Source organism: Salmo salar, chromosome ssa01, assembly GCF_905237065.1.
Source record: "Salmo salar chromosome ssa01, Ssal_v3.1, whole genome shotgun sequence".
In the NCBI taxonomy this organism is placed as follows: Eukaryota; Metazoa; Chordata; class Actinopteri; order Salmoniformes; family Salmonidae; genus Salmo; species Salmo salar.
The window spans coordinates 31657713-31678978 of record NC_059442.1 but is presented as its reverse complement, the minus strand read 5'-3'; the positions used below and the strand labels follow the sequence as shown (position 1 = coordinate 31678978).

Below are 21266 nucleotides of genomic sequence, written 5' to 3'. Positions count from 1 at the left end.
AATGACGTTTAGCAAAACCCAGGCAGTGCTATGGTCAGATTACATGAAAATAGAGCTCTTTGGTGGTTGTTTTGGCCTTCGAAAGAATGATGCATATGCAGAAAATACTTCATCCCTACGGTATAATATGGTGGTGGATCTTTGATGTTTTGGGGATATTTTACTTCCACTGTTCCTGGGGCCCTTGTTAAGGTCAACAGCAAAATTTACTTTACAAAGTACCGGAACATTTTTGCCAAAAAACCTGGTTGCCTCTGCCTGGAGGCTGAAACTTGGCCGCAACTGATTCTTTCAGCAAGACAATAACCCCAAGCATACATCTACATCCACAAAGAGATGGTTAATGGACCACAAAATCAACATTTTGCAATGGCCATCTCAATCTACGGACTTGAACCACCATTGAAAACCTGTGGTTTGAATTTAAGAGGGCAGTCCATAAGCGCAGACGAAGGATATCAAGGATCTGGAAAGATTCTTTATGGAGGAATGGTCTAAGATCCCTCCCAGTGTGTTCTTCGATCTCATAAAACATTTTATAAAAAGGCTCAGTGTTGTTATACTTGCAAGGGGATGGTGCTGGAGTATTGAATAATAATCATTTTCACCCCTAGATTTTTTGAAGCATACAATATACAATAGCTCAGTATTTGTATTATTTATTTTATACAGTCTTTTTTGCTCATCTTTGTCAAGGAATCCAATATTTCCGGACCCCAGTGTAGGTACACAGTAAGGGTTTAAGAATTTACATTTTTGCAAGTATCGACTGACCGCGATTCGATGTAGCGATGCGATTCAATCCATCTGCAGTCATCGCAACTCAGCTCAATTGAGATGGAATACTGTATATCGTGGAGTTGAGAAACTCAGCTAAACAGGCCCTAGACAACTTTTTAAAGAATGATCTACATGACTTAATTTACTATCTTCCAAAACTTAATTGGGAAGAACTGAATAGGCACTGGATTACTGTATAAGATTACCACAATACTGTATATAGCGAGCTGGCCTCCACAGTTAATTCCACAAATACTGTATATAGCGAGATGGCCACCACAGTTAATTCTAATTATACATTCATCCTATATACCATGCAATCTACACCTTGTAAATACCAGATATCTCTGGCAAGCACTGAGGCATACTAATTTGATCAAATTAAATTAAAGATAGAGAGCACACCCACTGTAAACCAAAAAGGAATTTATCAGGCACAGTGAATCAAGGCTTGTTTTTTTTGTAGCTTTTTGGTAGAAATCTGGATCAATGGTAGTTGTTGCTTTTTCTTTACCTTATGGCACAGTTTCAGAGTGACAGATATTGTAATAGTTTATGAACCATACTGAAAAGGGCAATATGGAAAGAACAGATCTGAGCCAGAACTGTACAAGTCAGGTTGGCACAATAGTGTGAAAAGGGTATAGAGATTTTCAATTCTTTATTTAAATGTCTTGCTTCAGTTTGACGTCAGTCACACCTGTAGGCCAATAACATACAGTAGGGCTAAATCATATAGTGCCAAATGACATAATAGCCTACAGGGCATACAATAGAATAATGTGGGCATTCATTCACGTCAAGTGAAGTGGAACTGAAACATTTATTCCAACGTTGAGTATTAGGCTACCCTGCCAAGCAGTGGCAGAGAAACAACAGAAGTGGTTGTCTTTCCCTACTCCCATGTCAACGTGGTTTTCACACAGAGAATAATAATGGAAGCCAGTCAGGCCAAATTCTGTGACAGTACAAGCTGCTAATCCCTTGGTACGATTTGGTGACAGGGGAGAGTGCTAATCCTTCGATACGATTCAGTACCAGTGAGGACTGCTTAATCCCTTGGCACAAGTCTGATGGAACTCTTCAGGAATGAAACATGAGCATGCCGGGAACCAGGGCCAGTCGCTCCAACAGACTTCCTGTTGTTATCTGGCAGCCATTGTGATAATTCAAAGGAGGGTTGTCAGCATATCAAAAAATGAAGATCTATGGATTTTCCATGGATGACATGCAAAAATGCCAGTGTATTGTGGATGGCATGCAAGCCTTCGTGACAATGAAATAGGCTAAATAAAATAATAAATGAATGGATGTATTTACAGTGCATTCGGAAAGTATTCAGATCCCTTCACTTTTTACACATTATTTTACGTTACTGCCTTATTCTAAAAATAATAAAACATTTTCCCCTCATCAATCTACACACAATACCCCACACTAAACATGATTTGGAAAGGCACAGAACTGTCTATATAAGGTCCACAGTTGACAGTGAATGTCAGAGCAAAAACCAAACCATGAGGTCAAAGGAATTGTCCGTAGAGCTCTGAGACAGGATTGTGTCGAGGCATAAATCTGGGGAAGGCTACCGAAAAATTTCTGCAGCATTGAAGGTCCCGAAGAACACAGTGGCCTCCATCATTCTTCAATGGAAGAAGTTTGGAACCACCAAGAATCTTCCTAGAGCTGGCCGCCCGGCCAAACTGAGCAATCGGGGAAGAAAGGTCTTGGTCACGGAGGTGACCAAGAACCCGATGGTCACTCTGACAGAACTCCAGAGTTCCTCTGTGGAGATGGGAGAACCTTCCAGAAGGACAACCATCTCTGCATCACTCCACCAATCAGACCTTTTTGGTAGAGTGGCCGGACAGAAGCCACTCCTCAGTAAAAGGCACATGACAGCCCGCTTGGAGTTTGCCAAAAGGCACCTAAAGGACTCTCAGACCATGAGAAGCAAGATTCTCTGGTCTGATTTTCCTGAATGCCAAGCGTTACGTCTGGAGGAAATCAGGCACCGCTCATCACCTGGCCAATACCATCCCTACGGTGAAGCATGGTGTCACGTCCTGACCATAGTAAGTTGTTATTTTCTATAGTAGACAGGGGGTGTTTTGGGTGGTTGTCCTATGTTTTCTATTTCTATGTTTACGTTCTAGTTTTTCTATTTCTATGTTGGTATTGTTTGGGTTGATCTCTAATTGGAGGCAGCTGATCCTCGTTGCCTCTGATTAGAGATCATATTTAAGTAGGGGTTTTTCTCTTCTGGTTTTGTGGGTTATTATCATTTGAGTAGTGTGTTTTCCTCTCTGCGTCACGGTTTGTTGTTTTTTGTGTTTCAAGTATTTAGTGTCTTTGCATTTTAGTTTCACAATAAATAAAATATGTGGAACTACGAACACGCTGCATTTTAGTCCGATCCTTTGAACAGCCGTGACACATGGTAGTGGCAGCATCATGCTGTGGGGAGCACACAGCCAAGACAATGCAGGAGTGGCTTCAGGGACAAGTCTCTGAATGTCCTTGAGTGGCCCAGCCAGAGCCCGTCTTGAATCCAATCTAACATGTCTGGAGAGACCTGAAAATAGCTGTGCAGCGACGCTCCCCATCCAACCTGACAGAGCTTGAGAGGATCTGCAGAGAAAATGGGAGAAACTCCCCAAATACAGGTGTGCCAAGCTTGTAGCGTCATACCCAAGAAGACTTGAGACTGTAATTGCTGCCAAAGGTGCTTCAACAAAGTACTGAGTAAAGGATCTAAATACATATGTCAATGTGATATTTTTGAAATATTTATTTATACATTTGCAAATAATTCTAAAAACCCGTTTTTGCTTTGTCATTATGGGGTATTGTGTGTAGATTGACTATTTAATACAATTTAGAATAAGGCTGTAACGTAACAAAATGTGGAAAGGGGGTCTGAATACTTTCCGAATGCACTGTATTTAAGCACTGTATTTATTCATAGATTCATTAAATCTACATTCACCATAAAAGTAACTTCTTTCATCATCATATTTTAGTTATCCAATGTTACATGATTTGAAATAACATAGAGGCACTGCACTGAAGACATTCACAGCCAAGCATCTTGCATGAGGAGTTCTTGGAACAATTAAAATTGGATGAACAAGCCATGATATATTTCCCTTTGAAATCCAAGGAATCCACTGTTGAATCTCATAACACTGAACTTTGGTGGTCAATAGTTTGGATCAATATGGCACCACATTATTGCAACAGCCTTCCACACATGTATTACAAATGTCTCCCCAGGGCTTAGTGGGAACCATAAAAATGTTGACAACAAGGAGAGAGTGCACTTTAAAGAGGTTTTTCCCTCCTTTTTATTTTTATAGCCTCTGAATAGATGAACACGATTAACACTTGACCTTTGAAGGGATCCCTTTCTGTCATCTTTCTCTGTCAGTTTATGTTGACAGTTACAGACACAAAGCCTTTACGGAAGCAATATCATATGACAATATTTCACTGCTGTTTCGGGCTGCAAATGGCAATATTCATGCCCATAGGGGGCACAGGGGCACGTGTCCCCCTCAGATTTGTCCTGTTAAAAAATGTATTTAATTGTTGTTCTTTCTCTGTAATAGCCACCTAGCACTTTTATGAAGGCGACTTAGCTAACACAGATAGTTCCTCAATTTCCCAAACTCATATCAAGAAGCAATTTCAGGTTATTAAGCTAGAGTAGCTAGCTTGTCTAACTATCTTAGCTAGCATGACTGCTGGCAAGGTTGGTAGACGTTAGAAAAGCACCAATAACTAAATGTACTAAATAAGACTCACATTCCTTTCAATCTTTACCCAGAGTTTTGCAGAGATGCAGAGAAGCATATACAGTTGAAGTCGGAAGTTTACATACACCTTAGCCAAATACATTTAAACTCAGTTTTTCACAATTCCTGACATTTAATCCTAGTAAAAATGCCCTGTCTTAGGTCAGTTAGGATCACCACTTTATTTTAAGAATGTGAAATGTCAGAATAATAGTAGAGAGAATGATTTATTTCAGCTTTTATTTCTTTCATCACATTCCCAGTGGGTCAGAAGTTAACATACACTCAATTAGTATTTGGTAGGATTGCCTTCAAATTGTTTAACTTGGGCCAAATGTTTCGGGTAGCCTTCCACAAGCTTCCCACAATAAGTTGGGTGAATTTTGGCCCATTCCTCCTGACAGAGCTGGTGTAACTGAATCAGGTTTGTAGGCCTCCTTGCTCACACATGCTTTTTCAGTTCTGCCCACAAAGTTTCTATAGGATTGAGGTCAGGGCTTTGTGATGGCCAGTCCAATACCTTGACTTTGTTGTCCTTAAGCCATTTTGCCACAACTTTGGAAGTATGCTTGTGGTCATTGTCCATTTGGAAGACCCATTTGCGACCAAGCTTTAACTTCCTGACTGATGTCTTGAGATGTTGCTTCAATAAATCCACATAATTTTCATTTCTCATGATGCCATCTATTTTGTGAAGTGCACCAGTCCCTCCTGCAGCAAAGCACCCCCACAACATGATGCTGTGTTGGGTCATTGTCCTCTTGAAAATTAAATGATATTCCCACAAAGTGCAAACCAGATGGGATGGTGTATCCCTGCAGAATGCTGTGGTAGCCATGCTGGTTAAGTCTGCCTTGAATTCTAAATAAATCACTGACAGTGTCACCAACAAACAGTGGGATAGAGCTATCTTCTGTATACCACCCCTACCTTGTCACAACACAACTGGTTGGCTCGAACGCATTAAGAAGGAAAGAAATTCCACAAATTAACTTTTAACGTGTTAATTGGCACATGTGTTAATTGAAATGCATTCCAGGTGACTACCTCATGAAGCTGGTTGAGAGAATGCCAAGAGTGTGCAAAGCTGTCATCAAGGCAAAGGGTGGCTACTTTGAAGAATCTCAAATATAAAAAAATATTTTGATTTGTTTAACACTTTTTTGGTTACTACATGATTCTATATTTGTTATTTTATAGTTTTGATGTCTTCACTATTATTCTGCAATGTAGAAAATAGTAAAAAATTAAGAAAAACCTTTGAATGAGTAGTTGGTGTCCAAACTTTTGACTGATATATTTATTTTTAAGAACCACCAGTCAGGAGGATACAGACAGCTCAAGAGGTATGCTTAGATACCATATGTAGAAAAATCTATGTTTTTTTTTTACATAGAATTAAGCATAATGATTATGTCTCTAGATTGCAGGAAAAATCTGTTTCAGATATTTGAATAATGCAACATTCTCTAACTTATGGCCCTCTTCCGGACCGCCCCCAGCCAATCTCAAATACTTTGTGCCCCCTTTGGAGTGCATGACACCCCTGAACATCAAGTTACATTTTATAGGACTTTTAAATCCATTATAATAATGTTTCATGCTACATACCTCTGTTAACGGTCTCTGTATGAATCAATACTCTGTGTGGTTTTAGAAAGGTGGTAAAACTTTAGGTGTGGTAGTCTATTTAAAGATGAGCCTCAAGTGGGTTAGAAAGAAAGTGAGCTCTATGAAACAGTGACGGTATATAACATGAAAAATGGATGAGTTCTACCTTCTGAGACTAAAATTAGAGAGAAACCTAATACGCAGAGTGTCCTTCAAGTAACACTTGATTTAAAAGCAACAAGCTGGATGTGAAAAAAATGTGGCATTCAACAGAACACCCGGACAAGATTGGTGGGAAAATGTAGTGCCAGTCGACACACCAGTGAAAATCTGATTATTTCTGTTGCTGGAACCTAAGCTACCATTGAAATAAAAACACCATATTTTCAACCATACATTACACGCAGCCTGATTTTTTTGTATCATTATTGTAACTGCTCTCTGGAGAGAATATAAATAGCAAAACTATCATGCAAGCATCCTGTATGGTCTACTGCATCATATAATTACTTGCATCAGGATTGCATCAGGTGAGTAGGACATGCTCCATGTCAACCTGTGCTGGTAGACTAGACTTAAGCATCCATGAGCACTTGTGAATATTTTTGCAGTGCTTATGCGTGTGTAATGCTTTGCTTTTGAGCATGAAGTTCCCTTTTAAGTCCATTTGCTCATAACCCTTAATCACCCATCCCCTAAGGAAAACAACAACAGACAAATATTTGGTTCGTGTCTTTGAATCCAAAAACTAGGGGCACTGTTATCCATCTGCAACAGACCTTGTAACCCACAGTGCTGTATGAGAGAGAGAGAGAGAGAGAGAGAGAGAGAGAGAGAGAGAGAGAGACTGCTGAGTTGATAACTCTACAACAGTGCTTGAGAGCATGCAGGTCTAGTGGTGCAGAAAGGAGCTGTTTAATTGGCCAAGTTCAGAATGCACAAACACTAATTAGCACAGAAGCGTACAGATCAACTGCAAAATCTCAACAGCCTCATGATAACCTGGATGACATTTGCACTCTGCAGGACATTAAATTGCTGTTTGCAATTTCCTAAGCAATCATATTTTGGTATAATGGCGCCGGAGGGTATGGCTGCCATTTTATAGGCTCCTAACCAACTGTGCTATTTTGTTTGTTTCTTCGCATTGTTTGTAACTCATTTTGTACATAATGTTGCTGAAACCATCTCTTATGACCGAAAAGAGCTTCTGGACATCAGAACAGCGATTACTCCCTCGAACTGGATGAAGATGTTTAATGAGCCCGACGCAAAGGATATATACTGCTTTGTCAAGACAAGGCCCAAATCCCCGTCACAGCGTGAAGAAAAGACGTAGGAAAAGGGGGAGGAGGGCGGGGTGCCTTTTAAGAATTTGCAGATGAATTGGTAAACCACCACTTACCTACGTGTTATTGGCCAACGTGCAATCATTGGAAAACAAACTGGACGATCTACCCCCAAGCCTGGTATGGCATCTCCTGAACATCTGACTGTAAGGCGCTACACAGGGTAGTGTGTACGGAACAGTACATCACTGGGGCCAAGTTTCCTGACATCCAGGACCTACAGTATATACTAGGCGGTGTCAGAGGAAGGCCCAAATAATTGTCAAAGACCCAAAACAGTTGTTAAATTACAGTTGAACAGTTAAATCACAGTTGTTAAATTAATCTAAATGCTCAGTAATTGGTTAGTAAATGTGTGCAGTTCATCTCTACTATACAGTAAGTGAACACAAAAGATTATTATGTCTAGCCCAATGATGTCTCACTCCAAGTCAGCAAGGCAAATGTGTGTTATCATGCAGAACATGTACTGGGTTCTGCTCAAGTCGCTGCGCTAAATGCATATATGTGAACTCTCTCATGTGCCATAATCTCATTCTGAGACTTGACTGTGCATAAATATTGTGTGCTCTGTAGTATGTGACCACAATAATTGTGGGGCAAATGTAAAACAAATAAATAGCAAAAGCAAGGGGTTAACCAAATATAAAAGCTGTTCACAACTACAGTCCAGACCAGAACTATATAGACTATATATACAAAAGTATGTGGACACCCTTTCAAATTGGTGGATTTGGCTATTTCAGCCACACCCGTTGCTAACAGGTGTATAGAATCGAGCACACAGCCATGCAATCTCCATAGACAAACATTGGCAGTAGAATGGCCTTACTGAAGAGCTAAGTGACTTTCAACGTGGCACTGTCATTTTTTTTTATTTAAAAAAAAATATATATTTCACCTTTATTTTACCAGGTAGGCCAGTTGAGAACAAGTTCTCATTTACAACTGCGACCTGGTCAAGATAAAGCAAAGCAGTGCGACAAAAACAACACAGAGTTACACATGGGATAAACAAACGTACAGTCAATAACACAATAGGAAAATCTGTATACAGTGTGTGCAAATGAAGTAAGGAGGTAAGGCAATAAATAGGCCAATAGTGGCGAAGTAATTACAATTTAGTAATTTACACTGGAGTGATATATGTGCAAATGAGGATGTGCAAAAGAGCAGAAAAACAAAAACAAATATGGAGATGAAGTAGGTAGCTGGTTGGATGGGCTATTTACAGATGGGCTGTGTACAGCTGCAGCGATTGGTAAGCTGCTCTGACAGCTGACGCTTAAAGTTTGTGAGGGAGATATGTCTCCAACTTCAGTGATTTTTGTAATTCGTTCCAGTCATTGGCAGCAGAGAACTGTAAGGAAAGGCGGCCAAACGAGGCGTTGGCTTTGGGGATGACCAGTGAAATATACCTGCTGGAGCGCGTGCTACGGGTGGGTGTTGCTATGGTGACCAGTGAGCTGAGATAAGGCGGAGCTTTACCTAGCAAAGACGATGACCTGGAGCCAGTGGGTTTGGCAACGGATATGCAGCGAGGACCAGCCAACGAGAGCATACAGGTCGCAGTGGTGGTAGTATATGGGGCTTTGGTGACAAAACGGATGGCACTGTGATAGACTGCAGCCAATTTGCTGAGTAGAGTGTTGGAGGCTATTTTGTAAATGACATCGCCGAAGTAAGGATCGGTTGGATAGTCAGTTTTACGAGGGCATGTTTGGCAGCATGAGTGAAGGATGCTTTGTTGCGAAATAGGAAGCCGATTCTAGATTTAACTTTGGATTGGAGATGCTTAATGTGAGTCTGGAAGGAGAGTTTACCTTCTAGCCAGACACCTAGGTATTTATAGTTGTCCACATATTGTAAGTTAGAACCGTCCAGAGTAGTGATGCGAGTCGGGCGGGTGGGTGCGGGCAGCGATCGGTTGAAGAGCATGCATTTCATTTTACTAGCATTTAAGAGCAGTTGGAGGCCACAGAAGGAGTGTTGTATGGCATTGAAGCTCATTTGGAGGTTTGTTAACACAGTGTCCAAAGAAGTCATAGGATGCCACCAGTCAGTTCGTCAAATTTCTTCTCTTCTAGAGCTGCCCTGGTCACTGTAATTGCTGTTATTGTGAAGTGGAAACATCTAGGGTCAACAATAGCTCATCCGCGAAGTAGTAGGCCACACATGCTCACAGAACGAGACCGGCAAGTGCTGAAGCACGTATCTTTGTAAAAATCGTCTGTCCTCGGTTGCGACACTCACTAATACGTTCCAAACTGCTTCTGGAAGCAACATCAGCACAAGAACTGTTCGTCGGGAGCTTTATGAAATGGGTTACCATGGCCGAGCAGCCGCACACAAGCCTAAGATCACCATGCAAAATGCCAAGTGTCGGCTGGAGTGGTGTAAAGCTCTCCGCCATTGGACTCTGGAGCAGTGTAAATGCGTTCTCTGGAGTGATGAATCACGCTTCACCATCTGGCAGTCCGACAGACAATTCTGGGTTTGGCGGATACCAGGAGAACGCTACCTGCCCCAATGCATAGTGAAAACTGTTCAGTTTTGTGGAGGTATAATGGTCTGTGGCTGTTTTTTATGGTTTGTGCTGGGCCCCTTAGTTCCAGTGAAGGGAAATCTGAAAGCTACAGCATACAATGATATTCTAGATGATTCTGTATTTCCAACTTTGTAGCGAGGTCCATACAGAGGTCCATACAGAAATACAGAAATGGTTTGTCAAGATTGGTGTGGAAGAACTTGACTGGACTGCGCAGGGCCCTGACCTCAACCCTATCGAACACCTTTGGGATGAATTGGATCACCGACTGCCAGCCAGGCCTAATCGCCAGACATTTGTGCCCGACCAAACTAATGCTCTTGTGGCTGAATGGAAGCAAGTCCCCGCAGCAATGTTCCAGCATCTAGTGGGAAGCCTTCCCAGAAGAGTGGAGGCTATTATAGCAGCAAAGAGGGGAACAACTCCATATTAATGCCCATGATTTTGGAATGAGATGTTTGATGAGCTGGAGTCCACATACTTTTGGCCATGAAATGTACTTTGGACATTTGCAACAAAGAAGTGCTTTTGTCTGTAGAGAATGCAATTCCCCCAATGCTTGTGTGTACATTTATTTACATCAATGAAAGGGTGGGTAGAATAACATCATAGATGAACAATGCATCACACTTCTGTCTGTAATACTAGTATCAAAGATACACTTAGCAATATGACATCTTCATTTAACGGGATGAGCAACGAAAACAAACTTCATATCTGCCAAGACGGTCGCAATTGGCTCTTCCCGATTTGCGCCCTCTCTGGAGGCATGCCCACAATGTGAAGCGGCAACAGTGTCAGTCTTATCATATTTAAATTGTATTATTGTGGTTGTCTGTAAGCAGGAAATTGCCCTACTGTGCATGATAATACCACATTGCTGCATACATCATGCAAGGCAGAACATGGGTCTAATAAATACCCTCCAGCAAGTCCGAGCCACACAAGTTACATTTATAAGGGTACAAGGCGAGACCCAGATGCAGACACGGGAGGCAGATGGTTTGAGTCTTTGATATTTATTATAATCCAAAAGGGTAGGCAAGGGAATGGTCGTGGACAGGTGAAAGGTCAAAAACAGTTCAGAGTCCAGGAGGTACAGAGCGGTAGGCAGGTTCGAGGTCAAGGCAGGCAGAATGGTCAGGTAGGCGGGTACAGAGTCCAGAAACAGGTGTAACGCGGGTCGTATCAAGGGGACCAAGGCGCAACGTGTAGAGTGCTCATAATTTATTTTCATGAATATACTTAAACAAAATAACAAAACGACCGACAACAGTTCCGTCAGGTGACATACACTAAACAGAAAACAACAAAACGACCAAACAGTTCCGTCAGGTACTACAGACAAAACGGAAAACAACTACCCACCAAAACCCAGGAAGAAAAATCCCTACTTAAATATGATCTCCAATCAGAGGCAACGAGGATCAGCTGCCTCCAATTGGAGATCAACCCAAACAACCCCAACATAGAAATAGAAAAACTAGAACTAAAACATAGAAATATAAAACATAGATAAACCCAAAACACCCCCTGTCACGCCCTGACCTACTCTACTATAGAAAATGACATCTTACTAGGGTCAGGACGTGACAACAGGCAAGGGTTAAAACTGGGAGGACTAGCAAAAAGAGAATAGAAAAAGCAGGAGCACGAGAAAAACATGCCGGTTGTCTTGAACATACAAGATGAACTGGCACAGAGAGACAGGAAACACAGGGATAAATACACCGGGGAAAATAAGTGGAGACAATCACAAGGACAGGTGAAACAGATCAGGGCATGACAATTCCAAAATAATGACTTGTAAATCAATAATTAAACATGGCTGGTGAACATTCATTCTAATTAAATAATTGGGATCTCCCTGTGCTCTCATGCATTGTACACTTGTGTCAGAAAAAGAGAAAACACAACCACTAATTGGCTGGTCATGTAACTGATCTGGAATTGAGTGGATATGGATTGATGACTACAGAAAATGGAGAGGCGGTTCTGAGAGTAAATCAAATCAAGTCAAAATGTATTGGTCACATACACCATTTAGCAGATGTTAGTTCAGATGCGAATTGCTTGTGTTACTAGCTCCTAACAGCGTAGTAAAATGTCAAACAAGTACACAAATAATAAATAATAAAAATCGAGAAACAAGAAATCAAGAATGTCAGAACAAATCCACTTAGCAAACCAAATAACACTGTGTCAGTCATCCAAATACAATCTATGCGTATATACACCAAAATATATAGTAAGAATGATACGTACAGCGGTATATATACAGTTGAAGTCGGAAGTTTACACACACCTTAGCCAAATACATTTAAACTCTGTTTTTTACAATTCCTGACATTTAATCCTAGTAAATATGCCCTGTCTTAGGTCAGTTAGGATCACCACTTTATTTTAAGAATGTGAAATGTCAGAATAATAGTAGAGAGAATGATTTATTTCAGCTTTTATTTCTACAATGTATTTTTATTTCTACAATGCAGGGGTTTTTCTTTCTTTTTTCTTTCTTTTTTCTACATTGTAGAATAATAGTGAAGACATCAAAACTATGAAATAACACACATGGAATCATGTAGTAACCAAAGAAATGATACAAAAATCTAAATCTATTTTATATTTGAGATTCTTCAAAGTAGCCAAACTTTGACCTTGATGACAGCTTTGCACACTATTGGCATTCTCTCAACCAGCTTCACCTGGAATTTGTTTTCAACAGTCTTGAAGGAGTTCTCAGATATGCTGAGCACTTTTCCTTCACTCTGCAGTCCAACTCATATCAAACCATCACAATTGGGTTGAGGTCGGGTGATTGTGGAAGCCAGGTCATCTGATGCAGCACTCCATCACTCTCCTTCTTGGTCAAATAGACCTTACACAGCCTGGAGGTGTGTTGGGTCATTGTCCTGTTGAAAAACAAATGATAGTCCCTCAAAGCGCAAACCAGATGGGATGGCGTATCGCTGCAGAATGCTGTGGTAGCCATGCTGGTAAAGTCTGCCTTGAATTCTAAATAAATCACAGACCATGTCACCAGCAAAGCACCCCCACACCATCACACCTTCTCCTCCATGCTTCACGGTGGGAACCACACATGCGGAGGTCATCCGCTCACCTACTCTGCGTCTCACAAAGACATAGCGTTTGGAACCAACCAACTCATCAGACAAAAGGACAGATTTACACCGGTCTAATGTCCATTGCTTGTGTTTCTTGGCCCAAGCGAGTCTCTTCTTCTTATTGGTGTCCTTTAGTAGTGGTTTCTTTGCAACAATTTGACCTTGAAGGCCTGATTCACGCAGACTGATTCACAGTCTCCTCTGAACAGTTGATGTTGAGATGTGTCTGTTACTTGAACTCTGTAAGCATTTATTTGGGCTGCAATCGGAGGTACAGTTAACTCTAATTAACTTATCCTCTGGAGCAGAGATAACTCTGGGTCTTCCTTTCCTGTGGTGGTCCTCATGAGATCCAGTTTCATCACAGCGCTTTACTACATTTTTGCGACTGCACTTTCAAAGTTCTTGAAATGTTCCGCATTGACTGACCTTCATGTCTTAAAGTAATGATAGACTGTCGTTTCTCTTTGCTTATTTGAGCTGTTCTTGCCATAATATGGACTTGGTCTGTTACCAAATAGGGCTATCTTCTGTATACATTTACATTTACATTTAAGTCATTTAGCAGACGCTCTTATCCAGAGCGACTTACAAAATGGTGCATTCACCTTATGATATCCAATGGAACAACCACTTTACAATAGTGCATCTAAATCTTTTAAGTTTAAGGGGGGAGGGGGGGTTAGAAGGATTACTTTATCCTATCCTAGGTATTCCTTAAAGAGGTGGGGTTTCAGGTGTCTCCGGAAGTGTCATCCAATGGCACATCCAACTGGACCTCATTCAGGACAGTTGGTTCCTCTTCGAAGTCGCTGTCCACCTGTCGACGATCACGAACCCTGCAAAACAGAAAAATACAAGAAAAACAAGCCACAAATGAATTTGAAAAACCTGTCGACGAAGTAGTCGGTCGACGTCCACGTATACCACCCCTACCTTGTCACAAAACAACTGATTGGCTCAAACATATTAAGAAGGAAAGGAATTTGGGCCTCCCAAGTGGCGTGGTGGTCTAAGGCACTGCATTGCAGTGCTAGCTGTGCCACTAGAGATTCTGGGTTCGAGTCCAGGCTTTGTCCCAGCTGGCCGTGACCGGGAGACCCATGGGGCAGCGCACAATTGGTCGTCCTGGTTAAGGGAGTGTTTGGCTGACAGGGATGTCCTTGTCCCATCATGCACTAGCGACTCCTGTGGTGAGCTGGGCACAGTGCACGCTGACAGTTGCCAGGTGTATGGTGTTGCCTCCAACACATTGGTGTGGCTGGCTTCCGGGTTAAGTGGGCATTGTGTCAACATTTTTTTACATTTTAGTCATTTAGCAGACGCTCTTATCCAGAGCGACTTACAGTAGTGAATGCATACATTTCATAAAAAAAATTTTTTTTCTGTGCTGGCCCCCCGTGGGAATCGAACCCACAACCCTGGTGTTGCAAACACCATGCTCTACCAACTGAGCTACAGGGAAGGCCGAAGCAGTGCGGCTTGGTTCGGTTGAGTTGTGTTTCAGAGGATGCACAGCTCTTGACCTTCTCCTCTACAGAGTCCGTATGGGAGTTGCAGCAATGAGACAAGACTGTAAATACCAATTGGGGAGAAAAAGGGGTAAAAAAAAAATATTTACAAAAATTCCACAAATTAACTTTTAACAAGGCACACCTGTTAATTGAAATGCATTCTAGGTGACTACCTCATGAAGCTGGTTGAGAGAATGCCACAAGTGTGCAAAGCTGTCGTTAAGGCAAAGAGTGGCTCCTTTGAAGAATCTCAAATATAAAATATATTTTGATTTGTTTAACACTTTTTTGGTTACTACATGATTCCATATGTGTTATTTCATAGCTTTGATGTCTTCACTATTATTCTACAATGTAGAAAATTGTAAAAAAAAAAAATAACCTTGAATGAGTAGGTGGTCCAAACTTTTGAATGGTACTGTATATATTACAGTGAGCTATGTCAAGAATCCAGTATATAAATACACAGTGTGTATAAGCAGTGTAACAAAAAGGTAATGTATAGTAGTAGATATATTAGAATGAACTACAGTATGTGAAGAACACAGTATTTTAATACACAGTATTCATATATCTCTTTATACATATTCAGTATGTCTTATATTGAGCTTGTATGAACACTGAAACATTGAACAATTGAAAGTAAAGCAAGTGAATATGTAAGATTAAACTAAGTGGACATGAGTTGTCTCTCTGAACAATAACACAGTCAGTGAGTGTGCACTCATATAATATAATTCAGAGTTTAAAAGTCTCCTTTTATTTTAACTTGTGTTGCTGGTATAAACTACAAACTCAGCAGGCAAATTAGGCTTTCACCCAATCTAGCACAGGCTTTTTTCATAATTTCTTATATTTCCTGTTTATTTTGTTGTTCTCTCTCTCTCTCTCTCTCTCTCTTCCTCTCTCCCACCGTGACTCATGCGTCTCCCCTAGGCTCTCATTCGCCTGTCAGATTTTCTACAGTTTAACTGCATATCAAATCCAACTGCGTCTCTAATCCTAAAAAGCTCTATACCCTGTAGGTCTGCACTTCTGAATGACCCCTCACCCTTCTCTTCTTATCCAGACTTCTCAGGGTTGTTCTCCATTGTCCAACAATTCTAGTGGTCCAAAATGGCAACAAACATTCTGGCATAGTTTCAAGGGAGTAAGGATGTGCCAGACCAGACCAAGCACACTGGTATCCAGTCAGAAAGACTGACTAATTGACATACTGTACAGACCAATAGATACACCAGCAGAGAGACAGACAGTTAACTTGATAGACTGATAGAGACAGATACAGACACAGACTTAGTCTCACTGACAGATTGTCGGAAAGACTGATTAGCACACAAACAGACACACACACACACTCATGTACACAGACAGACAGACAGACAGACAGACAGACAGACAGACAGACAGACAGACAGACAGACAGACAGACAGACAGACAGACAGACAGACAGACAGACAGACAGACAGACAGACAGACAGACAGATAGATAGATAGACAGACAGACAGACAGACAGACAGACAGACAGGTACCTGATAGGTAAAGGCAGAGGGATAGGAAGACCCAGACCCAGACAGGCTTGAAGAAAGGCAGATAGATACCCAGAGATACTTAACAGACCAGCAGACGGATAGGCAATCAGACAGCTCGACAAATAACCAGGCAGGCTGACAGTTTCGAGACACTGTAAACTCGACGCTTGCGTGTTAATGAAGCAGAGATTTAAAATATATTCAATGCATGTTTTGTGCAGACCTTGAGAATATTAAAAAACGAGTCCTCTTTTTTTCATTTTTTTTTTCATTAATTTGATTGGCAGACCACATAGAGCGGATGGGAGGGAGGGTTTGTGGTTGCTATGGCAACGGCCTGCTCTTTGTAAAAGGCTACATTCCTGGTATCTGATGTGTCTGTGTCACAATCGATAAAACACAGCCTGTGGGGATTGGAGAATATAGAGAATGGGGCTTCTTCCAGGGCAATGACGGCGAGAGAGAAAAGGTGTGAGGAAGATGTGTGAGAAGGGAGGATAAGAGAACAGTAGAGTAGCAGCAGCAGAAGCAAAGAGAGAAAGAGAGAGAGAGACAGATAGATACTGAAGAGAGGGAGATATATAATAAGGGAGAGCGAAAGGGTGGGAAAGAGAGAAAGATGGTAGTGAAGACACCAGAGCGCAGCTCTTCAGAGTCGGGGAGAGGAATGAGTGGTGTGTGTTTTTGCGTGTGTGCATGACGTGCGTATGTGCGTACTCACCCATCTTTTCAGTGAATGTGTCACTCACCTCAGCGGCAATGTGCACGTATGTCTGTCTTTGTGCTTACCATCTGCTCACCTCGACATGGTTTTGTGCTAGTTCATTCTTTTAAAATTGTAATAGGACAGAATAACCTGAGTAGGATCCATAATAGGCAAGGTTTATAGAATACACAACAGATGTATTCAGGCAAACGTCTCAGACCATCTGCTATGCTAACAACTTGTTGACCAGGAGGCATTTTCTTATCCCTATCCTTCTCTTTTTCTTCCTGTGGGAACAGAGCAGCCCCTGGTTCAACTCCCGTCTCCCGCCTCCTTGCATATCCAATAGGGTCTCTGCCTCGTCTCTGAGGTGCGACCAGGGTCAGTCCTGGCCACAAGCATTGTAACAATGTGCTCCTGTTTTTTTTTTTTACATGACAGATACCATGTCCTATTCTGATGCAGCTGAACGTCATAGCACATTTTTCCATGAAGCATATTGCTTTGTGTCAATGCACTTGATTTGATTTGAATTTCATTTGACAAAAATCTGCTGATAAAGGAAAAAAGTGTTGATAGTGTGATAGGAAAGAAAGTGTTAGAAAGGATGGAGTGAGAGCAAGAGATGGGGAACAGGTGAAGAGTGACGGAAGGTGGGGGGAAATCTTTGTTGGCAGTAATGCTTTTTTATAACAAACAGTGCTATTTTGCATGAAAATTCATATTAGGTATTCTAATGCGCTGCACCTTGTGTGTGTTTTTGTGCTGCAGGGCTGTACCATGATGGTGGTCTGCATGGATACCAAGCTGTGCCGTGACAGAGGGCAGCGTGGGTAAAAGTCATGCGGCACTCTGCCCTGTACCACTGCTACCCTCTTCTGGGCGGGGCTCTACTGCTCCTGCTGGTTAGCTGCGTCCTGGGTTGCCCCGCTCGCTGCGACTGCTCCGCCCAGACCAAGTCAGTCAGCTGCCACCGCAAGCGACTGCCTACCATCCCCGAGGGCATCCCCATTGAGACTCGGCTTCTGGATCTGAGCAAGAACAAGCTGCGGAGCATTACACCGGACAACTTCTCCTCCTTCCTACAGCTCGAGGATCTAGACCTCAGCGATAACCTGATAGGCGAGGTCGAACCGGGCTCCTTCAAATTTCAGCTCTCCCTGCGCTCGCTGAACTTCCACAGCAACCTCCTCCAGCTGGTCCCCGCCGGTGTGCTCTCTGGCCTTGCCAACCTCACCAGTCTGGACCTCAGCCACAACCGGTTGGTGGTGCTGCTGGACCATGGCTTCCAGGACCTTCGGAGGCTGATGTCCCTGGAGGTGGGTGACAATGAGCTGGTGTTCATCTCCCAGAGGGCCTTTACTGGCCTGCTGGGCCTACAGAGCCTCACCCTGGAGCGCTGCAACCTGACTGTTGTGCCCACTGATGCCCTGGGGCACCTACACAGCCTGGTGGAACTCCACCTGCGCCACCTGGGCATTGGTGCCCTGAAGCCCTACTCCTTCAAAAGACTTCCCCACCTTCGCCACCTGGAGATTGACTACTGGCCCTGGCTGGAAGTCTTCCCCGCTCTGTCGCTACACGGTCTCAACCTCACCACACTCACCGTCACCAACACTAACCTGTCCTCTTTTCCCGGCCCTGCTCTACGCAACCTGCCCTACCTCACGCACCTAAACCTATCCTTTTGCCGCATCCAGCACATCCAGCAAGGGGTGCTAGACAAGCTTCCGCGACTGCAAGAGTTGCACCTGCGAGGGGCTCAGCTGGCTTACATTGAACCCCTGGCCTTCCTGGCACTCCCAAACCTGCGTATGTTGGATGTGTCGCACAACCAGCTGGACTCTGTGGAGCAAGCTGTGTTTGCGTCCCCTGACAGCCTGCAGACGCTGCTTATGGGGGGGAACCCTCTGGTGTGCGACTGCCGGCTCCTATGGCTGCTGAGTGGCCGGAAGCCACCCTTGCTGCAGCTCCCTGACCCCCAGCCCGAGTGCAGTGCTCCTGAGCGCATCCGTGGGAAACCCTTGCGGGACCTCAAGGAGCCGCTGGTGTCACGGTATGTGACTTGCACCAAGCCACGGATCGGGCTCAACACCACCCAGCTGCTGCTGGCAGACGAGGGGCAGCCTGTCTGGCTCAACTGCATAGCAGACGGGGCTCCTCGGCCATCCATGGCCTGGGTGACGCCACACAGACACTATGTAGCAGCCAAGAGCACCGGGAGGGTGACAGTCCATACCAACGGCACCCTGGAGATTAAGGCTGCGGAGCTACACGACAATGGTGTGTACCTGTGTGTGGCCAGTAACGCGGCGGGTAATGCCAGCATGTCAGCCTCGCTGGCTGTGAAGAGCCTGGGCATCAGCGATAGATTGCTCTACACCAACAAGAGCGGACTCCTGGCGGACTCCAACGGGACCTGGGCCAACGGCACCCTCCTGTACAATATGACAAATCCCATAGACCTGAAGACCATCATCATCTCCACAGCCATGGGCTGCCTGTCTTTCCTGGGCGTGGTCATCTTCTGTTTCCTCCTCCTGTTTGCCTGGAGTCGTGGGAAGGGAAGGCACAAGAGCAACTTCGACATTGAGTACGTTCCCCGCAAATCGAATGGGACAGCAGCGGAGGCAAATGAGACAAGCGGGCCCAGACGAGTCAACATGAAAATGATTTAAATTTACAAACGGACCAACACATATGATAGTAACAAACAAAATACAGTGCATATCATTTTCAAAGTTTTCTTTGATACAGTGGAGTTGTGAAAATGAAAGTGATGTACCGATATAGTGGTGTTGATATGAAGGTGATCTAGTGATTCAGTGGACATGTTGATATAATAGTGATCTATGATACTGTGGAATTGTTTATATAAAATTATGTTATCATACAATACACTGGATATAATACTATATAGCCCACATATCAATGAGAGTGAGGCAGTGATACAGCGCTGGGCCTGTGCTACGCTGTTGATGTGATGACTAATGATGTTGTAGACTCGGCGTGACACCAAGGTGAGAAAGGAAGTCTCTGGGAGTGACAAGGGAGAAGTTGAGATGACAGTGGTGCTGTCATTGCTCTATCATGTCTGGAGTAAATTGTGTCTAATAACCATCTAAGCAGCAGGTGTGTTTGTTGAGTAAAATGTAGTGTTACGTATGTTTGTATGCACACGCAAATCACTACGAACAATATCCAAGAGACCTGCTTCATAAATATTTTCAAGTAGGCCATTGTTCCCCTTTGTACCACCTCAAGATATGCATTGCAGGATTTTGGCAACTCGAGCTTCAACTCAAGGAAAATGTATACACGATATTTACAACTTCAAGTGGGATTTCAGCTAAAAGCACTAGAAGAACTCAAGGTATCTTCCTGCTGAAGAAATAGTAGCAGTTGAAAATTTTGGTTATTGCTTGGAAAAAAACACAGATGATAAATATCTTATGTTAAATCCCCTTTTATTACCTTATAAATCAATTGCAGATTTTCCTGCCAGCAAAATCCCCTGATGTAATGTAAAATAAACGGTCAGTGACTAGACTAGACACAATAGCAAAGATTTACTGGCCGATGTCCCCTTTGAACAGGACAAATCTCAGCCTGGTGAGTTATGGGTGGTATTGTATCCCCTCTCATTTTCTTTGGCCCCAATGCTTCAAGCTGGCATGTCCCGAGGCCTCTCTTGGGTTAAAATAGGTTTCTGGGTATTTCATTGATGGCATTTGAAAGTTGTGGTGTTTTTGTTGAAATGTTTTAACTGTTGAAAAAAAAGTGTATTAAAGAATAACATTAAGGGCAACTCTTTGTAAAAGCAGGGATGTAGGTGTCAACATGTGTGATCCAGTTGTGATACAATGTTAAAGGTTGTTTAAATGTTTTCATATGATAAATTTATGGGTATATTTTCAAACGGAAATAAATCGTAATCATATAGCTTCATGTGGTCATTCATATTTTGTCATTTTGTCACGACCGTCGTCGCAATGAGACCAAGGTGCAGCGGAGGATGTGTTCATCATAAAGGATTTTAATAAACGAATGAACACTACAAACAAAACACAAAAAGAAATGACAGCCAAACAGTCCTGTCAGGATTAACACAAACCTAGACAGAAAATAATCACCCACAAACCCCAAAGGAAAAACAGGCTGCCTATGTATGACTCTCAATCAGCAACAACGAACTACAGCTGTTCCTGATTGAGAGCCACACACGGCCAAACCAAAGAAACAAACCAACATAGAAAAATAAACATAGAACGCCCACCCATGTAACACCCTGGCCTAACCAAA

The 21266-nt window shown here is 42.7% G+C and overlaps 1 protein-coding gene across 1 annotated transcript in view; it reads left to right on the top strand.

The window, feature by feature from the left end:
* The window catches only part of LOC106600486 (leucine-rich repeat and immunoglobulin-like domain-containing nogo receptor-interacting protein 2), a 35084-nt gene extending 14172 nt beyond the window's left edge, over positions 1 to 20912 (top strand). Inside the window, exon 2 of the mRNA XM_014191866.2 lies at positions 17736 to 20912. Within this exon, the coding sequence (XP_014047341.1) occupies positions 17807 to 19642 (1836 nt within the window). The 5' untranslated portion in view covers positions 17736 to 17806 and the 3' untranslated portion in view covers positions 19643 to 20912. The remainder of the gene's footprint in view (positions 1 to 17735) is intronic.
* Positions 20913 to 21266: the final 354 nt, after the last annotated feature.